The sequence below is a fragment of the Scomber scombrus genome, chromosome 2 (assembly GCF_963691925.1).
Source record: "Scomber scombrus chromosome 2, fScoSco1.1, whole genome shotgun sequence".
NCBI lineage: Eukaryota > Metazoa > Chordata > Actinopteri > Scombriformes > Scombridae > Scomber > Scomber scombrus.
This window is the reverse complement of record NC_084971.1, coordinates 2495235-2519749: the sequence shown is the minus strand read 5'-3', so window position 1 is coordinate 2519749 and position 24515 is coordinate 2495235. Positions and strand designations below refer to the sequence as shown.

The 24515-nt window shown below is 38.6% G+C and overlaps 1 protein-coding gene across 1 annotated transcript in view; it reads right to left on the bottom strand.

Annotated features, from left to right (window-relative positions):
* slc43a1b (solute carrier family 43 member 1b) overlaps window positions 1-22898 on the bottom strand; it is a 24749-nt gene extending 1851 nt beyond the window's left edge. Inside the window, exons 1-14 of the mRNA XM_062441070.1 lie at window positions 22579-22898; window positions 16556-16714; window positions 14897-15080; window positions 14677-14732; window positions 14077-14153; window positions 7883-7975; window positions 7289-7422; window positions 6692-6834; window positions 5325-5470; window positions 4000-4190; window positions 3645-3774; window positions 3400-3473; window positions 2095-2218; window positions 1-1902 (exon numbers count right to left, since the gene is read on the bottom strand). The exon at window positions 1-1902 is cut by the window's left edge and continues 1851 nt beyond it. Coding sequence (XP_062297054.1) covers window positions 1675-1902; window positions 2095-2218; window positions 3400-3473; window positions 3645-3774; window positions 4000-4190; window positions 5325-5470; window positions 6692-6834; window positions 7289-7422; window positions 7883-7975; window positions 14077-14153; window positions 14677-14732; window positions 14897-15080; window positions 16556-16709 — 1734 coding nt within the window. The 5' untranslated portion in view covers window positions 16710-16714; window positions 22579-22898 and the 3' untranslated portion in view covers window positions 1-1674. The remainder of the gene's footprint in view (window positions 1903-2094; window positions 2219-3399; window positions 3474-3644; window positions 3775-3999; window positions 4191-5324; window positions 5471-6691; window positions 6835-7288; window positions 7423-7882; window positions 7976-14076; window positions 14154-14676; window positions 14733-14896; window positions 15081-16555; window positions 16715-22578) is intronic.
* Window positions 22899-24515: the final 1617 nt, after the last annotated feature.

Sequence of the window (24515 nt, the reverse complement as noted above, 5' to 3'; positions counted from 1 at the left end):
TTTATACCACTGATATAATGATAATACAATAGTACAATAATGTAAGGGGGGGGGGGGGGGGTTGGAGAGTAGGTGCTACACTTCTGTAAAAACACAGACTGCCATTAGGGTTATTTACCTTTAATTCTTCTACAGTCTCCACTCAGGATGTACACAATAAGGAATGGATGACACTACTTGTTTAGCCAATGTGACATGAATAGTCTCTTAGCTGCTAATTTGAAGTGTAGCAATATTGAGGTCAAAAAATGTATAAAGGTCATGTCCATGTATCATATGATAAGTCCATATATAGACGTGATGATGTCGATAATGACATTATTGTACAATAAGTCAATCATTATTGTGACAGGCCTAGGTGTTAATCCAAAATCTTGCCAAGAAATAAAAATAAGCAAATGTCCCCAAAATATCAAACTATTCCTTTAATACACACTGGGGGTGGGGGGATCCATATATATTGCTTGTTGCTTTCATGCTATCAGCTTCATTGAAGTTACTCCTTCTTACTTACTAGCCTGAATAGAAACTACCATATACAGTATACCATGTTTTCTATGTAAAATATGGAAGCACCAGTATAACAACACATCTTAAATATAAGTCTCATTTTTTGGCCTCAAAAATGATATTTCTGTAACTAACAGTTATGAACTTCAAACTGTTAAAAACGTGTCTAAATGACTTAACAGTGTAAAGATAACCCATAACTGTAGGAGTACAGGCTTTCACTTTACTGTCTACTGCGATGGATTACTTAAGGAAAGTGTGTTACACTATACAAACACATAACTGTGTGTGTTACTCATCGATGCAGTTCAAATGCAGCACCTTGCCATATCAATACCTAAGAATGTTAAGTATCTACTAGACTCTCACTATCCATGTGCAGAATATTAACTGGCACTGCCATTGATTATATTTAGAGTGTGGTTCTAGCTTTTATTTAATTCATTTTTTGATACTATCTGTTTTTATTATTCTATTGTCTTTGTGTTTCGTTGTGTCATTGTGTTGTTGTTTTTTTGTGATCCATGTGTGATGAGCCTGTTGTAATTCTGCAGTTTCCCATTGGGATTAATGAAGTACTCTAATCTATTTTAACATTGGTATGGTCCATGATTTTTTAAGGTTTTTTTTTCACTTATTGCCAGGGTGTTAGGCAATGGATCCTTTCCCAGCAGTTCACTGGTCCATCACATGTACACATATTCTCACTGTAGAGAGTTAGGGGAGAAGCCAAGTCCCATAATCAGGAGGGCAACAAGCAAAGTCCAGTCAGGACAGAGCATGGTTGGCCCTACTGCTGTGAGGTGACAGCATTACAAACTGATCCAGTGAGACGCCCTTACATGTTGTTTTTAAATGATAACATGATGGAATCTAGCGCAAAGTCAAAGAATATTTTCCAAATGAGAAGCCTGACATTAGGTTACAGATGTTACTTCCTGTTTCATTGCAAACCCTGCCAAAATGTGGCGCTATTACTGACTTTAACCTTTTTGTTTTGTTTGTATTAAATATGTCGTATCTGATAGCCCAACTTTGATGACACTGATAAAAGAAAACTTTTTCAATATATATGTTTTGTTTCGTTCATGCAGCTGGTCAACGACTGAACAACCATTAAAAAAATAAGTCATATGATTTGGTCATTTCACTCCCATCAGTCATCTAAGCAGTATGTCCATTCGGTGTGTATCCATTAGCTGCATGTCCATTGGCATGGTTCTCAGCAGCTCCACCGTTTGATAGGGTTAGAGGTGTACTCTCTTTAGCTGATTGGCTGGCAGCCAGCCTGTCAAACTTTGCCTTTGCCCTGATCAAGTTTCTACGGTGATAGAACAGATAGCCTGGCAACAGGAAGCCAGTCAGGGAGAAGATGAGAAGGGCCAAATTGATCTGTTGTAAGGAGAGACATGTGAGTCAGTGCATGTTACACACCTGTATGAGACCTGTTGCATGCATTTACACACTCTTGTCTTCTCTTTGATTGTGTGTGTGTGTGTGTGTGTGTGTGTGTGTGTGTGTGTGTGTGTGTGTGTGTGTGTGTGTGTGTGTGTGTGTGTGTGTGTGTGTGTGTGTGTTCCCTACCCAGTAAGGATCTCCCTTGAGAGGTCCCAACATCACCATGAACAGTGGCTGTTGAAGCAAGGCGAACGCAGCACTGATCATTGACTGCATGCCTGTCAGTGTCCCAAAGTGGTTTGCTGGATAACTACAGCAGGGCGGGAGACATGATTAACAATAATCAGAAATAAGACCAGTCATCGTTATCATTCATTCACAGTCAAAATATAGTAAACTTTGTAATAGGCCACTGAAATGAAAATAAAGTAAAACATGTACATAGTACACACTGGCTAGCCTGGTGTTTTTTAATAATTACCAAGTTGGTTGTGGTTTATAATGAATTACATGCTGATGATTAATATCTATGATTTCATAGATATAAAGCACTACATACGACGATACGTCATAGCTCATGGGAGAACCATCTGACATCTTACCTGGGTATTATTTACAATTGCCACCTATTGGCAGCTACTATGGTTGCTTTAGTAAAATGACCAAAGAGACCAGAGAAGCTGGCATCATCAACTAAAACTACAATAAGTTAGTGAACTAGTAACTTTACCATTAGCTTTAGTTAAATCACCAATTTACTTGCCTATTTACTTACTTGTTTACTGAATTAACTTGTGATTTTGTTGTCTGTTAAACATTTAAATATCCATTCATTTATTTAAGTCCAATATTAGGGCCCTTTCCACTGCAGGAACTTCAGGGTAATTTTATGGGGCCATGATCATTGGCGCATGTCTCCATAGCAGGAACCGCCCTGAAGGACAATTTCTTGGAACTTTTACAGGGGCAAAACGAGTCCCTGCTTCGGGGTATGTACTAATTCCTGACCCTAACCCTAACCACTGTCGCACAACTGTTACGTGACGATCAAAACTGTTGCAGAATGATAAGGTCACCTCCAGAGTCCGGTGGGTCCTACCAAGGTCCTACTCTGCAATGGAGACACACGGCTGAGAGGACTGAGTGAGAGAACGTTTCTGTAAAGGTCCCGCCTACTAAATTTTACCCAGAACTTCCTTAATGGAAACAAGACTATTCACTCCCCTTTTAGCTCTGTTGTGGTCTCCGTTTCCCAGCAACGAGTATTGAGCCAAAACAGTGACAATGCAGTTCCAAAACCAAAACGATGAGCTAAAAGAGGCTTTTAAAAAAGCACCACAGAGCTGAGGGAAACTGCTGAGTCAGGTGATAATTCATCTCTGTGGGTTTGTCAATAAAATCGTAACCTTTCTGATCATATGTCAGTTGATCTATTGTCAATATAGACATATTGATTTATGGAGCTGTAAAACTGTCAGTGGTGGTACTCACACAGCAGCGTAGAGACCTCCACAGCAGGAGTGGATGAATCCTCTGACTACAGTATGCAGAACAAATGAAACCACCTGTGTGATAAGAAAGGACAAAAAGACAGAGAACAGATTTAGAATTTGTGTTGCAATGTGTTTCTTTATCTGTGTGTGTCTATACATTTATACACATTGGTCTTCGTACTGTATTAGCATGTATGGAAACTTGTCACTTGTGTAGATACCTCTGTATAGCATGTTTCTAACCTGTATGGGCAGGTTGTCAATCAAGGAAATTATTCCAAAAAAGACCAATAGGAGGTTGGTGAAGATGAAAGCTCTCAGGGCATTGGTCAGTCTCTGGATCTTTTTGTCTCTCTTTAGGGGATCTGATTGGCTGAAGGGAACAAATAGCAAATGTCAAAACATAGGTACAGCTAAGGAAAAGATGTGGTTGTTACTGGGTCCAAGATACAGGAGTATGACACCGCTTTTATTGAGAGGACTGTCCTTCATTTTTTACAGTGCAAACAAGTACACCATCTGGCTTGCTGTCTGCTGTACAACAATGTATAAATGTAGCAGCACAATGCCTAACCCTAAACCCAAACCCTCACCATACCTCTTTTCTGTTTGTGTGGTCCCTTTTTCTACTTTAGGCTCCTTCATCTTCCAGTCCATGATGTAGCCAATTAAAGGACAGGTCAGTAGACACAGCAGCTGTAATGTACCGAAGATATACGAGTAGAAGCCAACTGGGGAGGACACGTGGAGATAAAAGAGTGAAGTCAATATTAATAGGAAACATACCTCCTCTTCAAACAGTGCTTGTTAGGCAAAGACAAACTTTTTAAGGTTTCATTTCCCAACATGTGTTTCAAAGCCATCTACACACTGCTAGTAATAAAACTCAGATTGAGAAATACTGGAATCTGGTGGAAACACATTAGGTCTGAAAATACTGATATCAGCCCTAAAATAATCGTATGTCCTTGTTTTCTTCATCTCCCTTAGAAAAAGTGAAAAACCAAAAATAAATAGATAAATAATAAAGCAGTTTCTGACCGAAAAGATGTACGCTGAAGCATTTACTTCTAACATCGACCCTTTTTGCATTAGTCATTCAATAGATCCCCGATGTACATAACAAACACAAAACATTTATAGTAATTGGCTACGTACATTAATACAGTGAAAATATACACATATATACACATATTTCCTTATATATGCATGGTAATATATCCCCAAAAGTACCACGGTTCTTATATGTAATCCATTACAAAATTCATATATAAAGTCATTATGTATTGTGTCAGTATTTATGCCTCAGTTTTATATTTGTTAATAATCTTATTTCTAAATATATTTAATATAGCAAATAATATATTATATCAGCAAAATGTGGTTTGCCTTAGGGAAAAACTCAATTTAAATGTCTTTATTGTAATTCTCAATAGAAATACTTCCATTCTTACACTTATCAGTTATCTGTGTTTTAATAATCATTTCTCATTTCTAGTGGTTTAAAGTGGCTCTCTCAGAGGCCTGATATGATGAAATTGTTAGCATCAGTCAAAACATTGTATGAACTCCGCTTGTTTCAAAAGCCCTTCAGCCCAGTACATGGCAGTCATTATGTTAACATGAGGACTCTCACCTTGTACCTCCACATCCTCCTGCAGCTTTTTTGATGCTGAAAGAGACAACAGCTGCAGGTCAGTGATCACCACAGATGGATTACTGCAATTTAATGAAATGTTAATTGTATGTAATGAAAAACATTAGTTTCAACATCAACACTCATCGGTCAGTTTTAATCCAGAATTTGTCAGCATAAGATGATAAGATGATAAGATGATCATTCACTTATTCTTTTCCATGTGTATGGTCTAGTTGTCATATCAACATTGTGTGATTGTGTGTTCAATAAAAAAAAGTTCTTACGCATGGGTCGCCACCCGTGACCAGGAACTCCAGCATTTTGTTCATGGCACCCATGAAGAAGATCAGCCTCAGCTGTGTCATTGCCATGGTGATGACGCTCCACAGAAAGATGGGAGAGCACACAGATTGACAGAGTGGAATTGAATCTGGAGAGAGAGAGAGAGAGAGAGAGAGAGAGAGAGAGAGAGAGAGAGAGAGAGAGAGAGAGAGAGAGAGAGAGAGAGAGAGAGAGAGAGAGGAGAGAGAGAGAGAGAGAGAGAGAGAGAGAGAGAGAGAGAGAGGGAGGGAGAGAGAGAGAGAGAGATGGTTTAGTTTAGGGAATCTGCAAAGTTGTTACAGTTGACTGAGAGTTTAATTCCACGGAAAATTAGCAGAGTGCACAGTAAAGAAACAGAAATGTAATTCACTGTGCAGTTATTCACTCCCAGCAACACTAAGAACCAGTCAAGCCACTCATCAACACACTTGATGAGTGACACTTTTCAGTTGAGGCCTCAGGGAGTTTCACCCCTGTGCACGGCTAAAAGAAACATCGCTTGGCTTGAAGTGATTTTCATATTCTCACTTGTAAGATCATTTGTCATATCATCCGAACAGCTTTTGTTGTAAGTAAGAAGGTGAGTAGCACAGTATGTGTCTGTAATAAATACAATTATTATCCATTTATTACCTTATCGTGGGGTATATGAAGAACTCAAATTGAACAGCAATGCAATTTTAAGCATGTTTAGCAGTTTGTAGTTTAGTAGTTTTACATTTTTTTAACCTTCGAAGACCCAAGCTTTTGTTTGGTATGCATTTTTTAATTTCTCCTAGATATTTGGGATCAGTAGGACCTGATAAGTACAAAAACTAAGGAATGTCTTCGAACAGGAAGTAGTTTTTGAAAGAAAGAATAATATCTTCATATGGGGGACAATGGGTATATTTTACTATAACACAATGAATTCACCAGTGTATAAAACTATTTATTTCCTTACATTCACACCTTCCCTTAAAAGGTAAAAAAAGAAGGAGAATAACAGTTCAAGGAGTCATGTAATCAGAGTGAGGTTGTCATGTGACCAGCTGATCTGCTGCTGGGAGGCGGATTAACTGCTCCTCTAAAAGCCACAAATGAATGTTTTTACATGTCTGTTTGTGAGATGCAACATGTTAATTAGTGAGCTTTAAAGGTGTTAGTAGGTGCATTTTATTTCCCCCTTCTCCCCTGCTCACTTCAGTGCAATTAGACATGATGTTTTATTTGCATTTAACAGTAGTTTTTTCTTTTCCACCAATTTAATAATCACTTTAAAGTCATTTAACAAATATTACTATGATGCTTTTGTAAAGTAATAATAATTGTAAAAAGTAACATTCCTCACCCTGGCTTTTGTTTTGGGAGTCATGTTGATCGGTCTCTGTCTGCTTGGCTCCCATCATGTCTTCCATGACTGTCACATGGGTGATGTACCTGTCCCCGGTCATCTTGTCCTCTGTAACAACCCCGCTCAGCTTCACCTTTTTACTGCAGAGAGGAGTAAGAGACTGAATGTTTACCCCAGAGTGAACATGTCTAGATCATTTCATGACAAGTCTGCTTGTTAGATTTTGATGTCTTGTGTGCATGTGGAAAACTTGACTTGACTGACAGTGAGTAGTGACAGTAAATGTAAGTGTTGGGATGTTTTCCCATCTGGGTCAAAAATTCAACTAATGTAGTTTTTAAAAACTGTAATATATAATAATAATACAAAGGTTCTAAAGGCTTTTCTTAACCTGAAATCCCAAAATTTAAGTTTCTGACCATTTTTTGACACTTTTTTCAATATATTTTGAATGTTTAGATTGAATCCCTATATTGAGTGGTCTACAAGTTACATTACTGGTTTTGTTCAGTGATGAAAAAGTGTATTTGGACATGTTCTCACATGTACAATGATGCGTCTACAGGGGTAAAATATAATAATATTTAAACTGACGTGTATCTGATGTCTTCAGGTGCAGGGAAGGATTCAGCAGGCCAGTTTAGCCAGCAGTTGACGAAGACCAAGCAGGCCATTCCAGACCAAACCCACATGATGACTCGGAATGACACGCCAAGATCATAAATCAACTGGAGAGGGGCAGGAGCAAGAGGAAGACAAGTAAAGAGTGAGAAAAACAGATGTACAGGTGGGAAAAAGGAGAATCCAATTAAATCTCTTTGCATCGTTGCACTTCTCAATGTTTTTTCCTTCTTTTTTTTTATTTTTTTAACTTAATACCTGATGTATCCCACGTTTTTTTAAGTTCTCCTTTCTATTCATTCTGCTGTCCTTTCCCATCTGTCTTTCAATTTGTCTTTTTCGTTCTGCTCTTATAACACTTTGTGTACTCTTCCTACAGTACACACTACCTCAATCATCCTCATACCTCAACAATCACATGCATTTCCTACAGATAATGAAATCAAATACAGTACTGATGATGATTTCATGGTTAAACTGCAAATAACTTTTTTTGTCACAATTATGTAGTGTGCGTGTGCTTGTGCTTGTGCGTGTGCGTGTGTGTGTGCGTGTGTGTGTGAGCACCTTGACGGCAGGGAAAGTGACAGCTGAAGAAGCGTAGGAGCCGATCATCAGGGAGAGGACAGTGGATCGAATATTCCCAAACATGTTAGGAAGCTGGATGAAAGAGAGAAAGAAAACTATCATATTAAATCAATATATGGAACATGCAATAAACAGTAAATTAGAAAAAAAAAACGTTTGACCTTTTTCAGGCATGCTAAAAATAAAATAACTACAAAGCTGGTTTGAGAATACAACTAAACTTAACCAGTGATTTAAGTGCACTTTAATTATTTAACCAGCAGATGGTGCTATTGCTTCTCATAAACACAAGCTCTTCAACTGAAGTTTAGAGGTAGACACACACACACACACACACACACACACACACACACACACACACACACACACACACACACACACACACACACACACACACATACACACACACACACACTTCCATTCTAACTATAGACGCAGCTGGAGAAGTCCCAAACACACAGCTCACTGCACGTGGCTCCGTTCACACTGAAGGCCTTCGTGCTCACTTCAACCTCGCTGCTCATATCACATTTTGGGATTGAGTGTTGATTCCTACTTTAGAATGTCACCAGCAGCATTTCCCATATCAGCACGAACGCTAAAGTGTCTCTTGGGACTCTAATGTTTATTTCATCCAGCATGAGACCACTTTGCTTTAAAACCACTAGTAGTAAAGCTAAAGCAGAGTGTTTCTCCTGAGGTTAAACAAGAGGCAATGGGATCATTAAAATTGTAACTACACTTATAACTAAAAATTCATCTTTGTATCTAATATAATTTTTATTCAATATTTATGTTTTGTGACCTTTAATGGACACCATTTCCCATCCTGAGCCTATTTAAACGTATAACTCAAAGATCTGCATCAGATTTTTCTTAAAGGTCTGGAATGACTGAGGAGTCAAAAATGCATCACTCTGACTCTTACAAACCTGATCTGTTATATCATTGCTGAAGACACTTTAATTAATGGTATAGGTCTTGGGAAACTGATCTGTGCTACACTATGGGCTTTTAAACTTAAGGCAAATTCATGGTTTCCATGCCCACATGGCTGTGAGGGTCCATGTGGATCCACATGATGTGAATTTAGTTATCTAGCCATGTCATGGTGGCTGACCACAGAGGGGTGTGGAACCTCGCAGCCCATAATTTGTAATCTTGTACCGTCGTTCCAACTGCACATCCACAAGAAAGCAAACTTTGTATATAGTTCTCCATCCTCTGACCTATTCTCATTAAGTGGTTTCACATATTATTTTCTTTTTTTTTTTTTAGCTTTTTCTTCTTCTGTTTAGCCAAAGTAAGTCTGTAATAATTTGTTTGTTTATTTTATCTTATTTTGTTTTATTTTTATATTGTGTGTGTGTGTGTGTGTGTGTGTGTGTGTGTGTGTGTGTGTGTGTGTGTGTGTGTGTGTGTGTGTGTGTGTGTGAGTGAGAGAGAGAGGGTGTGTGTATGATGTGTGTGTTTGTATTGTATTGTAGTATTTTATTTTATTTTATTTTATTTTATTTTATTTTATTTTATTTTATTTATTTTGGTTGTGTGCATGTATTGTTTGTATTGTAGTATTTTTTTTAAATTTTGTGTGTATGTATTGTTCGTATTTTATTTTTTTTGGGGGGGGGTGTTGCTATTATTTATTATTATAAATTATTTATTTTATTTTATTTTATTTTATTTTATTTTATTTTATTTTATTTTATTTTATTTTATTTTATTTTATTTTATTTTTTCATTTCATTTTATTTCATTTCAGTTCAATTTATTTCATTTTTTGGGAGTGTGTGTGTTTGTATTGTATGTCCAGTATGTAATTTACAAAAACAAGCAAAAATAAACACAACTTTATTTAGGAGTAAAATAAGTAAATGTAGGTCTTTATAAAAGGCCTCTCAACAAGTATTACCAAAAATGGCAAGGACCCACATTAGGTGACAATGTATTTAAATGGTTAAAATTCCATGAAAGGTTTTCAGTTTACTTGCCAAAAACCAATTGACTCAAAGTGATATGGTGTTCTGCTTTGCGCTGTTGGTAATGCAGCCATGAATAACAGTAGTTATCCGTCACGTGTCTGTCTGTTGGTCTGCCCTCTTTTCTATCTCTCTGTCTGTCTGTTTGCTGTCCTCAAGTTCATCTAATGTCATAGCAGCAACATAACAGTAGTGATCCACAGTCTTCAGGTTTAACGAATGTCAAACCTCTGAGCTCGGTCTTTCTCTCTCTCTTCAGTAATGTTTCCATGCTGTGGTAGCTTTGCTCCCTCCTCTTGTTTTTCCATTCTTATCTGGCCACCCCTCTTTTCCATGGCTCTCTCCCTCTCTTTCCGTTAGTCGTTCCATCTGCTTTCCTTCAGTACCCAGAGCCGGCTTCTTATCATTCTTTCTTTCATTCTTTTGATTCTGCTGGAACATGCAATGTAGTTTAAGAGCTTGACCAAGATGTTAAATAAACCTATCAAAATAAAGTTTGTCTCACATGTACTAATCATGTTCACAGTAACTTTGTTCCAACCTTCTGACCGGACTTCCAAGGATTTTGACCTATTTCATCAACAAGTTCACATACAATTGATTTTCTATTGCTGACACATTCATTTCCTGGACTTCACCTTCACAAGACCCACCAGGACAATGTATTCATTTCACCAGCTTCACATCTTGGACATATACAAAATCTCTTGTATTGGAGTTCTTGCGTCTTGAGCTAAAATTCTCCTAATTCCCAAAAAAGGATTCTAGATCATTACGAAATAGTGTTCAGACAAACCTTCTAGTACTGCCGTCCTACAAAGTGGATCCATCGAGGAAAAAGTCCAGTTCATAACAATATTAGGCTGCAAAAAGATCTTATGTATGTATCCTAAGTATATAAAAGGTCTGTTGTATATCACGTCAAATGTCCTGCTTGTAACGCTGATTATATAACAAAACTGAACACTGCTTGAGCGTGTCGACCATCGAGATTGAGCATTGCCAACTTTCATCTGGCATGTATTAGCTATGGTTACCTAACACCAGACCGCTCTTGATGGTTTTTGGCTTTTGAAGTCAAAAGCTTGAGACTGGAAGGGTTGTCAGTGTCCAACCCAGTCACCAGGCAAGACGGGTTGATGTTGCCGCAAAACCCACAATTATGTTCAATGACGATATTTTTTTTACGCTTTCTACAATATCTGTGTAGTATCACATGAGATCATAAGAGATGGAATGAGTCAAGATTTGGTACACATGTCCATGCCTCCCTCGGGATGAATTGTAATAATTCTGGTGATCTTTGGTAACACTGATTAAAGACCAAATATTTGAAAAATCAATGGCATCACCCATTAACCAGGGCCATAACAAATATATAGCTCATTGAATTATGTTCAATTTTATTATTTTTTACGCTTTTTCTAGCAAACTTTAATATACTAACCTACAAAGCTAAGCAAATGTACAGATCTTAGTCTTGCTAAATGTGTTATAAGGGCAGAATTGACCGCTGCTTAGATCAATGGAAACGGGTGATTTAAGGCTTATAAAGCTATTGTTAGACCTGTCATGATAACTACTTTTTTTTTAACGATATATCGTCTCAGAAATAATTGTGATAAATTATATTATTGTCATTTGAAAACCATATCCATGTATCATACGATAAGTCGATATATAAACATGATGATGCTGATAATTACATTATTGTACGATAAGTTGTTAATGTAATTATTGTGTCAGGCCTAGCTATTGTGTGTATGAAGATGAAAATGCTTCTAGCTCTGATTCTTCAGTGTGCTATTGTACAAACTGCCTTATCAAAGTTGACAGAGCACCAAATCTGTTGGCAGCTGAGAATATCATCGTTTACATATGATAGTTATGCAAGGACTTATCAAGAAGATAACACACACTACAACACATACACTACAACACATACACACATGCAACACACACACAGCTTAGATTTTATGATACTGTTTCCACACAGGGATATACACAGACAGGCACACACACACACATACACACACACACACACATACACACACTAATTCACAGCTAACCTAGTTAAGACATTGCTCTGACTTCCATCCACCAACCTAAGTCATAACCTAACCTTAACCTTAACAGAAACCTCAATCCACACCAGACTCAACCTTAACCAGGACCTCAGATATGACTTTTTGCCTCACTTGGACAAGGCTTTGGTCCCCATGAGTTCTACTGGTCCCGACAAGGTCATTTTTTTATACCGGAAAAAGGTCGGTCCCATTGTGTCCCAACACACTCTAGACCAGGAATGACAGCAGTGAGGCCAAAATGACCATGTCAACCACAGGACATGGTCTAGGTCAGAGAATGGGAGGAAGAGAAAGGGGGACGGTTGACAAAGGGAACAGGGCTGTGGGTGGGTGGGTGGGTGGGTGTGTTGACCGCCCAGGCTTTTGATTGGCTTAGAGGCTACAGCAGAATTTAGAACAAGTGGAACAGCATGTGCCGCTTTCCAAAATACACACACACGCACATGTACACATACAAACACACAGAGGAACATGTGCTCATAATCACAGGTACACAAGTCACTAAACAGCAATAGCCACACACATAATGCCCCACACACTTTGTATGTAGATGTGTTAGACTTCAAAAAGTAAATTTAGACATAGTCAACGAGGTCAGAGAACAGCTGCTGCTCTGTTCTCTGTAGGTTGAAACCATCAAGCATGTTGCACTTCTGGCAACAGTTCAAACTGTGATGTCATGCAGATGTTTAGACTTTGATGGAAAAGTGGGTATATAGGCTGTCCTGGTGACCTAGCAGTCTGTGCAATGTACTGCGTCAGTGTGATGTCCCAGGTTCAAGTCTAGACAGCGGGGACCTTTGTCCCAAGTGTCTGTCATCGCATCTGTCTAATGTGCTTCATGACCTCATGTATACATAAACCAACAGTACATAGATACGGCCTTTGCAGTGACACATCTTTTCTTGGTACTGTTTTTCATCATCATCAATTAGAAAATGTCAACGTGGACCGAAAGTAAACGAAGGTTTCCAGGCTGTCATCAATACCAAACCCTGACTAAAAATAGGAGATATCAAAGACGCAATTCACATCGTAGAAGCTGACTTCTTTTTCTTTCTGGCAGGTTTTTTTTATGGGGGCAGTAAAACAAACTGTAAAGACAACACTGACATATTACCCCCTTATAAAGTTTTAATAGTGAAGGAAATATTTGGTTCTAGTCGGCTAACTACTAATTTCACCAGTGTGACATTTGGTGCTGGACAGGTAGTGTACGGTGGGTATAAAACAGCTGGAAACAAGGTTGAAGAGAGCTCAAAACAAATGAGCTGAGGGACTATAAAACACTCTGTAAAGCAGAGTGCTGTAGAGACTGCACATTGTGCATTTTACCTATTGTAATTACAAAAATATCAATTGAAGCTTTAAGCAGTGAGCTTCTAATGCTGTTTTTGGATTATAACTAATTGTTCTATTATGTATTTCTACTAACTCATTTCTTTAAATCTTAAATAAATTGTATATCTATTTGACTTTCTCTGTTCTCTGTATGCTAGTAGGGAAATGTTGCTCTTTGAGCCTTTAAAGAAACATACAGAGCCAATTTCCCGGACAAGGATTTAGTCTAGTCCGAGACCTCAGAAACTGGACCACAGTGTATTTTTATATCAGGGCATAAAGATAAACTTGGCTTGACATGTAAGCAATAATACACAACAAAGGTACCCAGGTATCCAGATATATAACAATAATGAAAAAGTTGAGGTGAGGAATGCATTGATACAAATGATTGTGCTATTTTCTCTGCCAAGTCTTTTATTTCATATATCTGGCTATGTGGCTGTGTATTATAACACTCCCATGAACACTGACCAAAGTGTAGTCAGTTTAACACATGGTTACGTGCGTTTCAGTGGATTGAGGTGGATAAGGATGCCTCTTGACTGCCTAAAGGTTTTCCAAGCACTTTCAACTGGGTGGAGACCCTGGTGCATGCCATAGAGATGTGTACCCTTCTGTACCCACCTTACCTAGCCTCCAGTCACTACAACAAACAGGAATTTTGTGATTTATGTGCTTATTTGTCATGGTTAACTTCCTAAGCAATGGTTAAGTATGATGAATACATGTAGGATGTGTGTGCGTGTGTGATTGAGAATCATACTGTGAGTGAAGTGAAGGTCAGGCAGATTCCTCCAAAGCCGTTGAAGGAGACAGCCAAGAAGATGAGGAAAGACAGCACTGATGGAACACATTGAAATTAAAAATACAGAATGACACTTTAAGGTAAATTCATTTTTTTATACATTTTTTTTTTTTTTTAACATGTTGTCCATCATTCCTAACTGAAAATGATCACACACGACATGTCTAATTACATTGAATAACTGTGTATGTGTGTGTGCACTTGTTATATATTATATACTGTACTGTACATGTTATAGAAGTTTACAAAAGATACTTTGGACGCTAGTATTTGGCTACATTTTCTCTTCCAAATGTCCAGAAATCAAAGGGTTCATGTCTCTTGTCCTGGTGGACTAATATCAGATAAAATCTGTGTATCTCAGCAGTGACGATAGAGAGAACAACTGATAGGAATCATGGCAAGACTACAAAAATAAGACCCAGCCTCTAGGCAACTGAATTTTCCTTTAAGCACAGTACCCCAGAAAGCAAATTGGGCTGTCACAGTACTGTCATGGGACTGGACTGAAGTAAGCTCATGACGACTCAGGGTATGGTGCATGGATGGTTTTCTTACCTTCAGGGTTGTATGCAGCAGCAGCTATCATTGCACAAGAGGATGCAAAACAAGCACTGAAAGACATACAGACACATGATGTAAGAAGACATATCTGTGTGGTGTCACATTCAGATAAATGAGCACGATGTGATGTCTGATAGCTGATACGTTAATGATCCGATAAGTGTAACCATGATGAAAATAGTGTAACTTTACAGAAGTTGTTTTCTACTCATACCTGCCAATGAGCCTCAGTGGGCGTGGTCCAAATCTGTCCATTAAAATCCCCAGGGGTAAAGTGGCTGCGCTCAAGAGGAACGAGCCAATGGTGAAGCCCAGATTCAGTATCTCCTCCTGCTCAACGCAACTTTTCCACTCACCGGTCTCTAATGACGTCACATTGGTGCTGACAGTCTCGTTCTCTGGATCGGGTCACAGGAGAGAGAAGTCAGGAGAAGGTAAACTCTCAAGATCCCAACAGCTGAACCCCTTATTTGGAATTACAGATTTCAGTGTCAACATTTTAGTCTAGAACTGCTGGTCAACTAAAGAAATAGTCCCAAGGACAACTGTTCAAAGTGGGATGTCTGGAATACACTGAGTAAACAGGACATTTTTCTAGAAATACACATTGCTGTATAGTTTTTTATTTTTAATATTTTATTTTCAGTTCTGACCAATCTGACACTGATTACTGTAAGTAGAAATGAGCAGGTCTCCTGTATCCTAGACAAAAAGAGGCATGAAGCCAGAATTATTTGGCATGTGACAAAGGAACTATTTAGATGGTGGTCTTACCACTGCAAAGGTGGGAGTAGAAGCCTTCAAAGGTCTCAAATATCAGCATATTAACCCAAAACTATCTTCATGGCTAGATACAAATGAGGGTAAGTGAAATCAAGTATATCAACAAAAGTATTCTGTTTCACCTTTTACCTTGACTGTTAAACAGCTGACAAACCTTATGACAAGCTTCTGTTTCAACATGAATTCACTTGATGAACAAATAGTTTTAGCAAATGTTGACACAATGCAAGGTGCAAAATACTAGAATACTGGTTTCTAAGAAAAAAAACATCCAGAATATTTTTTGTACTACATTTATATCTAAAACATGTATTGAGGATAGATTGTTGAATTATTGTGATGTCAAAGAAGAGAGATCAGTCCTTGACTCATAGCCTCAGAGTTTTTTGCTGATTCTGCTCCCACAGAATTCTTAAAATGTATCATAACCTGAGTCTTTAACCATGCTAGTGCTCTGTGAGGCTCCACAGTGGTGTTTTAATCCAAATGCTACCACCAAGTGGTAGATCTAGATCATGATGCTAGATGAAAAGTAGCGCTAAATCCATCAGAGTTATTACAATTCATCTTGAGGTGGGCATGAATGTCTATAGCAAATTTCATGGCAATCCACAGTTGTATAGTTGGACATTTCCCTTAAAAGAACAAACGTCACTCTCATTGTGGAACTAGGGGGAATGTCCGTGGAGCATCAAAGGTACTAGGTTACATCATCTGGAATTTTCTGCCAATCAAAAGTAAATATAAAACTTTGGCCTGCTGGTGAAACTAGAAGAAAAGTTAGGATCATGAAAGTCATTGGGATTCATCCTTGGGATACCAGCAATGTCTGTACAACAATCCAAGACAATCCATCCAATAGTTGCCAAATCATTTCAGTTATTGAAACATTTCAGTCTGGGCCAAACGGGGTCCAACATTGCCTCGAGCCATGGTGCTGCACAGCAAAACACTCAAGCACTCTTTATCAATTTTATATCTATTTATCTTTATCAATAAGATCAAAATCCATGCTACACCTTTGAAACTTTCTAGGCATAGATAGTTACTGCACTACAGATAACCAGAAGAACTGTTTGGATGGTCTCACCGATACAAACGTGTGAATAGAATCCTTCATTCTTCAGCATGATGAGCAGTGAGCCCCAGCCCAGCAAAACAGCAGAGAAGAGCAGGTTCTCTATGATGGATGTGCAGGCCATCCACCACCTCCTCCTGTACGCCTGGGCCAAGCTGGGAGCCATGACAGCTGGAGACACGCAGGAACAGGAAAGAAGACGGCAATTAGTCCAGAAACCAGCAAATTGTCGCTGGGAACAATTCCTAATTCTACACCACATCATTTTTTATATTCTGCTATCCAGACATCAATCTTAGGCTTCAGGTTTAATCCAAGCAATGGTGAAAGGTGTCCTGTCAAAGTGTTCCTGAGAAGTATTTCTAGATAGATCTGTAGTATAAATTCTTCAACTTGTCATCAGAAGTGCAGTTCTCTACTTTTTAAACTAAAACCAATTTTCATCAAAGGCCACAGTGGCGCTATTGAGCAACCCTAACCCTAACCCTAACCCTAACCCTAACCCTAACCCTAACCCTGTCTCTATCTTGTGCTCTACTACTAAGGAGGGGGGATGATTATGTTGGTGTTCTGTTGCTGACATACATACACATTCACAGGGGTAGTACAGTGTAGATCTCTGGATCATCATCGCTAAAACCAGGTCATAACACGAGTTATTGCTCATATGATCATACAGGTTGTAAACAAGCTGACAGTTTAGCTAGATTTGCTGCCACTACCTTATTTGGAGGTGAAATTGAAAGTTAGACTAACCTGGGTAGACATTTCACTGTTTGTCTCTTCCAAATAAGTTTGTCTAACCTGAGGATTTGTTAGAAATCTGATTGTCTGATTGCCTTGTTGGACCTATTTTAATGATACTGCAGCATTCCCTGATGTCAGCACTGACAACGATGGACTCAACGTCAACATCAAAGTTAATGTTTTTAAGACATCTTGCTGCCACTGGAAACCTGATAAATCAGTTGCTGTAGGTCTGCGTGTCCAATCAATCAATGTGATCATCTTTTAAACTAGGATTTATCTAAAAGTTGTCTTCAAAAAAAGGGGATTTGACACTGCTGAACAGCTGTTGGTGGAAAAGCAATTCAGCAAAAGGTAGAGGACTGTCAGTAGGAGTGGGCGGCAAAGATGCTTACTGTGTGAGTATGGTATATGAAGTGATATAGTCAAATTAATAGATAAAATAACCAGAGAGGAATGTCTACTTTTAATTTATCATTTGAGCTAAATACCTGAAAAACCTTGGTGTATTATACAAAACCCTGTAAATCCAAAACTGTCATAAAGCTATGTCAGTGATTTGCAACCCTGTCCACAATGTCCTAATACAACCAGAGATATTAAAGATCTGGTATTATTGACTTTATAGACCAATTTTTATATAAATACTAAGGTTTATTTTAAAGCATTTGTTTGTTGGTTAAATATTAGTTAATGTTAAATGAATAGTTAATAGTTTTAATAAGATATTAGTTATGAGGATTTCTTGCTACTGCTATTTACATCAACTCTGCACTTTTAAGTCTACTGTGATTGGCTGGAGCTGGAGGTGTGTCCCCCACCTTCAACCCCCAGCCAATCAGAATACTACCAGATGAATAATGCAAATTCCCTTACACAGCATTATTTTATTTGGAATAAAGTTTGGAACTAGAGTTGCAAGATGGTATATAGCGGTCTATGAAGCTACCCTGATACCATCACCCCCATACATCATACATACATGTTTTCTACAATGCCAGCCCTTAATAAATGTGGATGTAATCAGTGCAGGTTTCAAAATATTCAAAAACTTTCCTAATGTGTTATGAATGAGGAATTCAGCATGAATGTGAAGCCACAAGATACACATCATGTGTTTTGCTGAGACAGACTAACTGTAGACTCTGTGTGTTTGCATATAAACTACACATGACCCACTTTTCATTTTGTCACGATTAAACAGCATCACTGTCAGTAACACTGTGGTGTGGTAGGTGGAGCTCTACTGTATGTGATGGCCGATTGTGAGCTGCCGTGCTTTCTGAAAGGAAACGAAGATGAGACCAAAAAAGGGAGTCATTTGACCCCGCTTGACCTTCTGCTTTAGCTGGAGCGATCAAGTGTCATGTACCGTTCTAACTCACACTCACTCACATGCACGCACGTACGCATATTTAAATGACGTTACGGTTGAAAAACATATCAATGGACCCAATGTTCTTCCCAGCAATGAGTGAGTAAATATTTGATGGACTGAGTTGAAAATCTGCGTGGTAAGTGTGTGTGTGTGTGTGCGTGTGTGTGTGTGTGCGTGTGTGTGTGCATGTGAGTGTATGTGTGTGTGCGTGTGTGTGTGTAGCTTTAGAAAGTACAGTGACTCAACCTGTATAACGCACATGTTTGCGCAATGGGGGGTTCTGCTGACTGGTGAAAACAGCAGCAGTGCTCTCTCTCACTCTTTCTAAGACAGACACACACACACACACAAACACACACACACACACACACACACACACACACACACACACACACACATATGAGGATATGAAGGGGAAACACTGTCTGTGGAGCGGAGTCTGCAGAGTGAGACGTCATCCAACTTATTTCTGGTCTGACCCTCATAACGCCCCGTCATAACACACACATCTACAGAGTGTGTGTACTCACTCATTTACATCTTGCAGCTGCGTATCCCTATTGGGATTTTGGCTGTGGAGTTGCTGATTCATTTCTGTCAGTTGACTAATTGATTAGTAATTGATTAATAGATCCAAATCATTTCAGTTCCAGTGAATACTGATGCACAACTATGGTTTTACTGTTAAAGCTGGTCAAAGTGGATCTAATTTAAATGACTTTATATGCAGTTTAGTATTTTAGTCCTGTGGTTCCCTAAACAACAAAGTTCCAAAAAACAAAGTTCTGCCACACAAAGGATTTTCTAATCTTTGCTCTTCCTCTGAAACATTGTATAATTTGACCTATTTGAGACTCAAACTTTTAAATGTAACCATAATGAGAGCAGAAATGACTCTTTGGTGGAACTGTGATGCTGTTATGTGTGTGTAAGTGTGCGTGTGTGTACACAGATGATGCAAAAAGTGACGCATACGGACCTACGCACAGTAGGCAATCATTTCGTCAGCAGCTGGACATCACAGATATTTATGCTGGTGGAGTTTCTTCTGTTGAGCAATGGTGATCAATAGCTCTTCAGCTAAAACGTGGCTCCCACACTATTAAATCAGGGGTGGCCATTTGGGTCCTGGTCAGTCAGGCATGTCCAAACCTTTGTTGTTCTGTTGTTCCGTCTGCATCTTTCAGACCCTCTGTCTACACATCAGTCTAAACTTTGTGTTTGTGCTCCTTGATTTTGTCAAATGCATTGTGTCACTTGGAAATAACTCTCTTTTTTTTTTCTTTCTCTGGCATAGACGCCTTTATTTGAAAGTAGAGAGACAAGTAAAGGAAATTACGGGAGAGAGAGGGGGGGGGGTGACATGCAGAAAGGTCCGCCGGCCGGGACTCAAACTGGGGTCCCCTGCTTACAAGGCATGTGCTCTTAACCACTCGATCACCTGCACACCGCCAATAACTCTTTTTTTTGTTTTTTGTAATTTTTTTTACTTTCTTGGCTTGCACCTTTTCTTCAACTTTCTTTGTATCCAAACCCCCCCCCAAAAAAAACAAACAAAAAAAAAAGTTCCATAAAGTGTTTGTTCCAACCAATCAAGAACACATGATTCAACCAATCAACTGTCTGAAGACTGAGATTAGTTGATTAAATGAGTCAAGCCTGGTGTGCTCCTGATTAGTTGGAATGGAAACCTGCAGCTACATGAACCTTTAGTTTAGGAATAGTTTGGACATTCCTGCAGGAAGGCAACCCCCATGTGGGAAAAAATGGGTTCTTAACCAACCAGTTGGAGCTCCATTGTCACCCATAACGTTCCCATTTGAAGCAAAACTATGTCACTTTTGAAATATAAAATGTGATATAATTCATTCTTCTTGTTACAAATGAAAAGTTGAACTCATACACAATGAAATGCACTGTTGATCAACTCTATGCACTCACACAGCCTCACTTGGTCTGGTATGAACAGCAACATTTGGTAAGAGAGGTTTTGATGTGTAACCAACACTCATTACTCAGAGTCGGTTTAATAGCCCTGTTTATATCTGGTATTAACATGCTTCTCAGGTGATCCGGTCACAAGTGGACATCTGAGACACACTGCTGTTCACACATGTCTCTATTATGTGTGTGTGGTCTCAAACTGACCACTTGTGTCCAGATTTTGTTGTTGCCTACATTACTTCCACAACAAGAGATACAAATGTAATAAAAATGTTTCAAAAACTAATAAACATGTACAAGATGTTCCAGCTGTTCCGATTACTGTAACCACATGCATCTGTGGTGCTCTATTCTTTCTACTGTTTAACAAAAAACTGTTACGTCCTGGCCGGGGACACATCAGGACACATTAGTTAGTTTACACTACAAAATACATGAGGTCAGATGTGTCCCATACTACCTCAGCAAGAGGTTTGAGTGATAGGATCATAATGCATCTTGGAGGTCGTTTACACTTGTATTTACAGCTGTCCACTTGAGACACATGTTAATGTCAGGTGTAAACAGGGTGTATGACTCTTCTTCACTAATGCTAATTTTACTGTGTGTTTTAGCATAATCCCTGAATCGGCACTGTTTAGTAAAAGTTACATATGTGCTCTTTAAATCTTGAGTCTGTTTTTTTTACCAGTGAACACAACAAGAGACCTGGAGGTTACCTTGGCAACACACACACACACACACACACACACACACACACACACACACACACACACACACACACACACACACACACACACACACACACACACACACACACACACACACACACACACACACACACATATATATACACATATATACATGTGTGTGTATATATTTATGCATACATGTAAGCCAATATGGCATATCAATTAGACAGTTTAGATTTTAGGCTGTATTTTTCTGGTTCATGGTAAATGGTAAATAGACTGTACTTCTATAGCACTTTTCTAGTCTTTTTGACCACGCAAAGCACTTTTACACTACATGTCACATTCACCCATTCACACACATTCATACACTGATGACAGGAGCTACCACACAGGGTGCTAACCTGCTCATCAGGAGGAAACTAACCATTCACACACCGTTGGCACAGCAACGGGAGCAATTTGGGGTTAATTATCTTGCTCAAGGACACATTTGACATGTGGACTGGGGTAGATGGAAATCAAACCGTCAATATTCTGATTGGTTGGCGCTCAACCTCCTGAGCCACAGCTGCCCATGGATCAAATATGAGGTCACGCATGTCATTTATTGGCTACTCCCTTTGCCTCCCTGAGTTGAGGCAACAATCATTGGTCTCAAGTCATGTGTTTTTTAACTACCTTATTTAAATACTACTTTGAATGTGTTTTATGTTGTTCTATTCTACAAGTGTTGCAGGAGTTCAGACTTTCTTCATTTCAAATACACAACAACTACAAGGATTAAAAAAAAAAAAAAAAAAGTAAAAAAACCTCACATGGATGCTTTTTTAAAACATGATTTGTCATAACATTTGAACCCTTGTGGAAAAGTTCCACTTACAAAATCTCATATACCACATTTCAGATCAGATCACTGTAAATATGACCATGTGTGAAGAGGCCATATCCCCTTTAACTCTGCTCCTCCCTGCCATTCTCTAACCAGACCGCATGTTGCAATGATACCCTTCCCCAGTTTTTTTTCCTCCTTCACAGACTTTCCTTCTAAATGTTCTAAATGTTGGATTGAGTCTGGTTAAAGTTCCTCTACAGCTCTCTGGGAGAAAAGCATTATAAGATAAAGACACACCACACCTGTTGAGTGTAACCCTATACAGCATGAGAATGCATCAAATCCTCCCTGCTGGATTTATTATCCATGTGTCTAGATGTGGAAAATAAAAAGAGACACTCATAACTTTGCAATATATTGAAGGAAAATGTTCACTTACCTCACAAGTTTTCCTCCTTCCTGTGGCTGGTCTGTGTTTATATAGTGATGATTCAGCACGTTCTCTTCTCTGCTGAAGAGACAGGAGAAAGTTTGCTTCTTCTCAACAGGAGAAAGTTTGCTTCTTCGTTTTAGTGTTTAATCTCTTTCTTTCTTTCTTTCTTTCTTTCCTCCCTCTCTCTCTCTCTTGCAGAAGTAAAATGGGATATCCTTCCCTCTGTGTGGCAGCTGTATTCAGCAGCACATGTGCACCCACATTGACTCTCTCTCTCTCTTTCTACATACAGTAAGTCTATAAATGGAGCTCAAGTCTCTCCCGCCCACCACACACACACACACACACACACACACACACACACACACACACACACACACACACACACACACACACACACACACACACACACACACACACACACACACACACACACACGGATCAGACTTCTTGCTTAAAGAGGTCTCACTCAGCTGCAGAATTTGGGCACGTTTAGTTCAGCAGATTGATAGAAAATATGTGAACAGTGACAGTTAATGCTGTTAAATAAGTTAAGGACTTATATTTTCTAACACCCTCAGTGTACTAAAACCATTTACTATCATGTGGATAATATCAAAAATGAATTGTTATCTAAAAAAACACAATGCAAGTCTTAGTTCTGGTGAAGTTAAGTTTTGGAAATAAAGTTTTTCTCCTGATTTCAGTGTTAGTGTTGAGAGTGGTATCTTGCTCACTGGCTCCATCATGTGGTGAACACAAAACACATACATGCACACACAGAATAAATAGGATCAATTATACATTTTTAAAAGAGAGTTTTTACCCAAACTCATGAATTCACGGCACCGCATGAAAAGACTGAAACACACCAGTCAGGATGGAGAGTTTAGAGGTAAGGACCCTAACCCTAAACCTGCTCAGCTTTATTTTAGATAGTTAAAGGGGCATTCCACCATTTTTTTGAGACATGAAGTTAACACTGACAATGTCATCAGGGTACTGTTTTAATATTAAGTCACAATTACAGGGAGGGTCTAATTAAAAATGCTAAAATGCTATACCTGTGGGCTGTCAGGCTGATAAATCTGCAGTCCTAAGAGCAATTACAGTCTTAAGTGCAATATTCAGTATATTAATGGTTTTTTACACCATTTCGTTATACTGTTTATTTATTTACTCATTGTATGTTTGTTAATGTTGTCTTATTGGTTCATTTTTATTGTTTGTTTTTACTGACCAATCAGCACTGTTTCAGATGTGGCACTCCTTACCTCATTGAATATTCCTGAACAATGGCAATAAAGGCTTTCTATTCTATTCTATTGAGTTGAATAATGAGAGCTGTAGGATCCATTGTTTTTAGAGTTGGACCCATACTGAACAGAAAGTCATCTCACTCTCTGCTACATCATTTTTGACAAGCCTCCCAGCTGTTTGGAAGTCCCATACAATGTTTCCCGTGTACTCCTTTAACTTCAGAAGTGCTTACATTGTTTTGTTTTTACAGTAGACTCTACTTTGTAAGACACAACATATTTGTTGGGCTGTTTGCTGTGTTTGTGTGTTACTGATACTCATGTAGTAATTATGGAATATGTACAAAAATATGTATAGAATTCATGACTTATGGTAATTTTATATGATGTAAGATGGATTTATACTTTTGTATTAATCATAGCTATGAAGTGTGTTGGCTACAAAGCTTTGCTATGATGTAACTGAAACACCTCACAAATAGTAGTAGGTTTCCTTGTAGGTCTAAAGAAGTCATTTAAAAGATTATTCACTTCAGATTTTTAATAATGTTTCAACAGAAATGATAAAAGCAAAGTAAGAAAATAAGATGTGGGCTCGGCTCTTCGGTTCTCAGTTCAGCTCTGTCACATTTTTGGGAAATACACCAGGGATCTGCACTATGAAGCAGGATTTGGGGTTTGTGA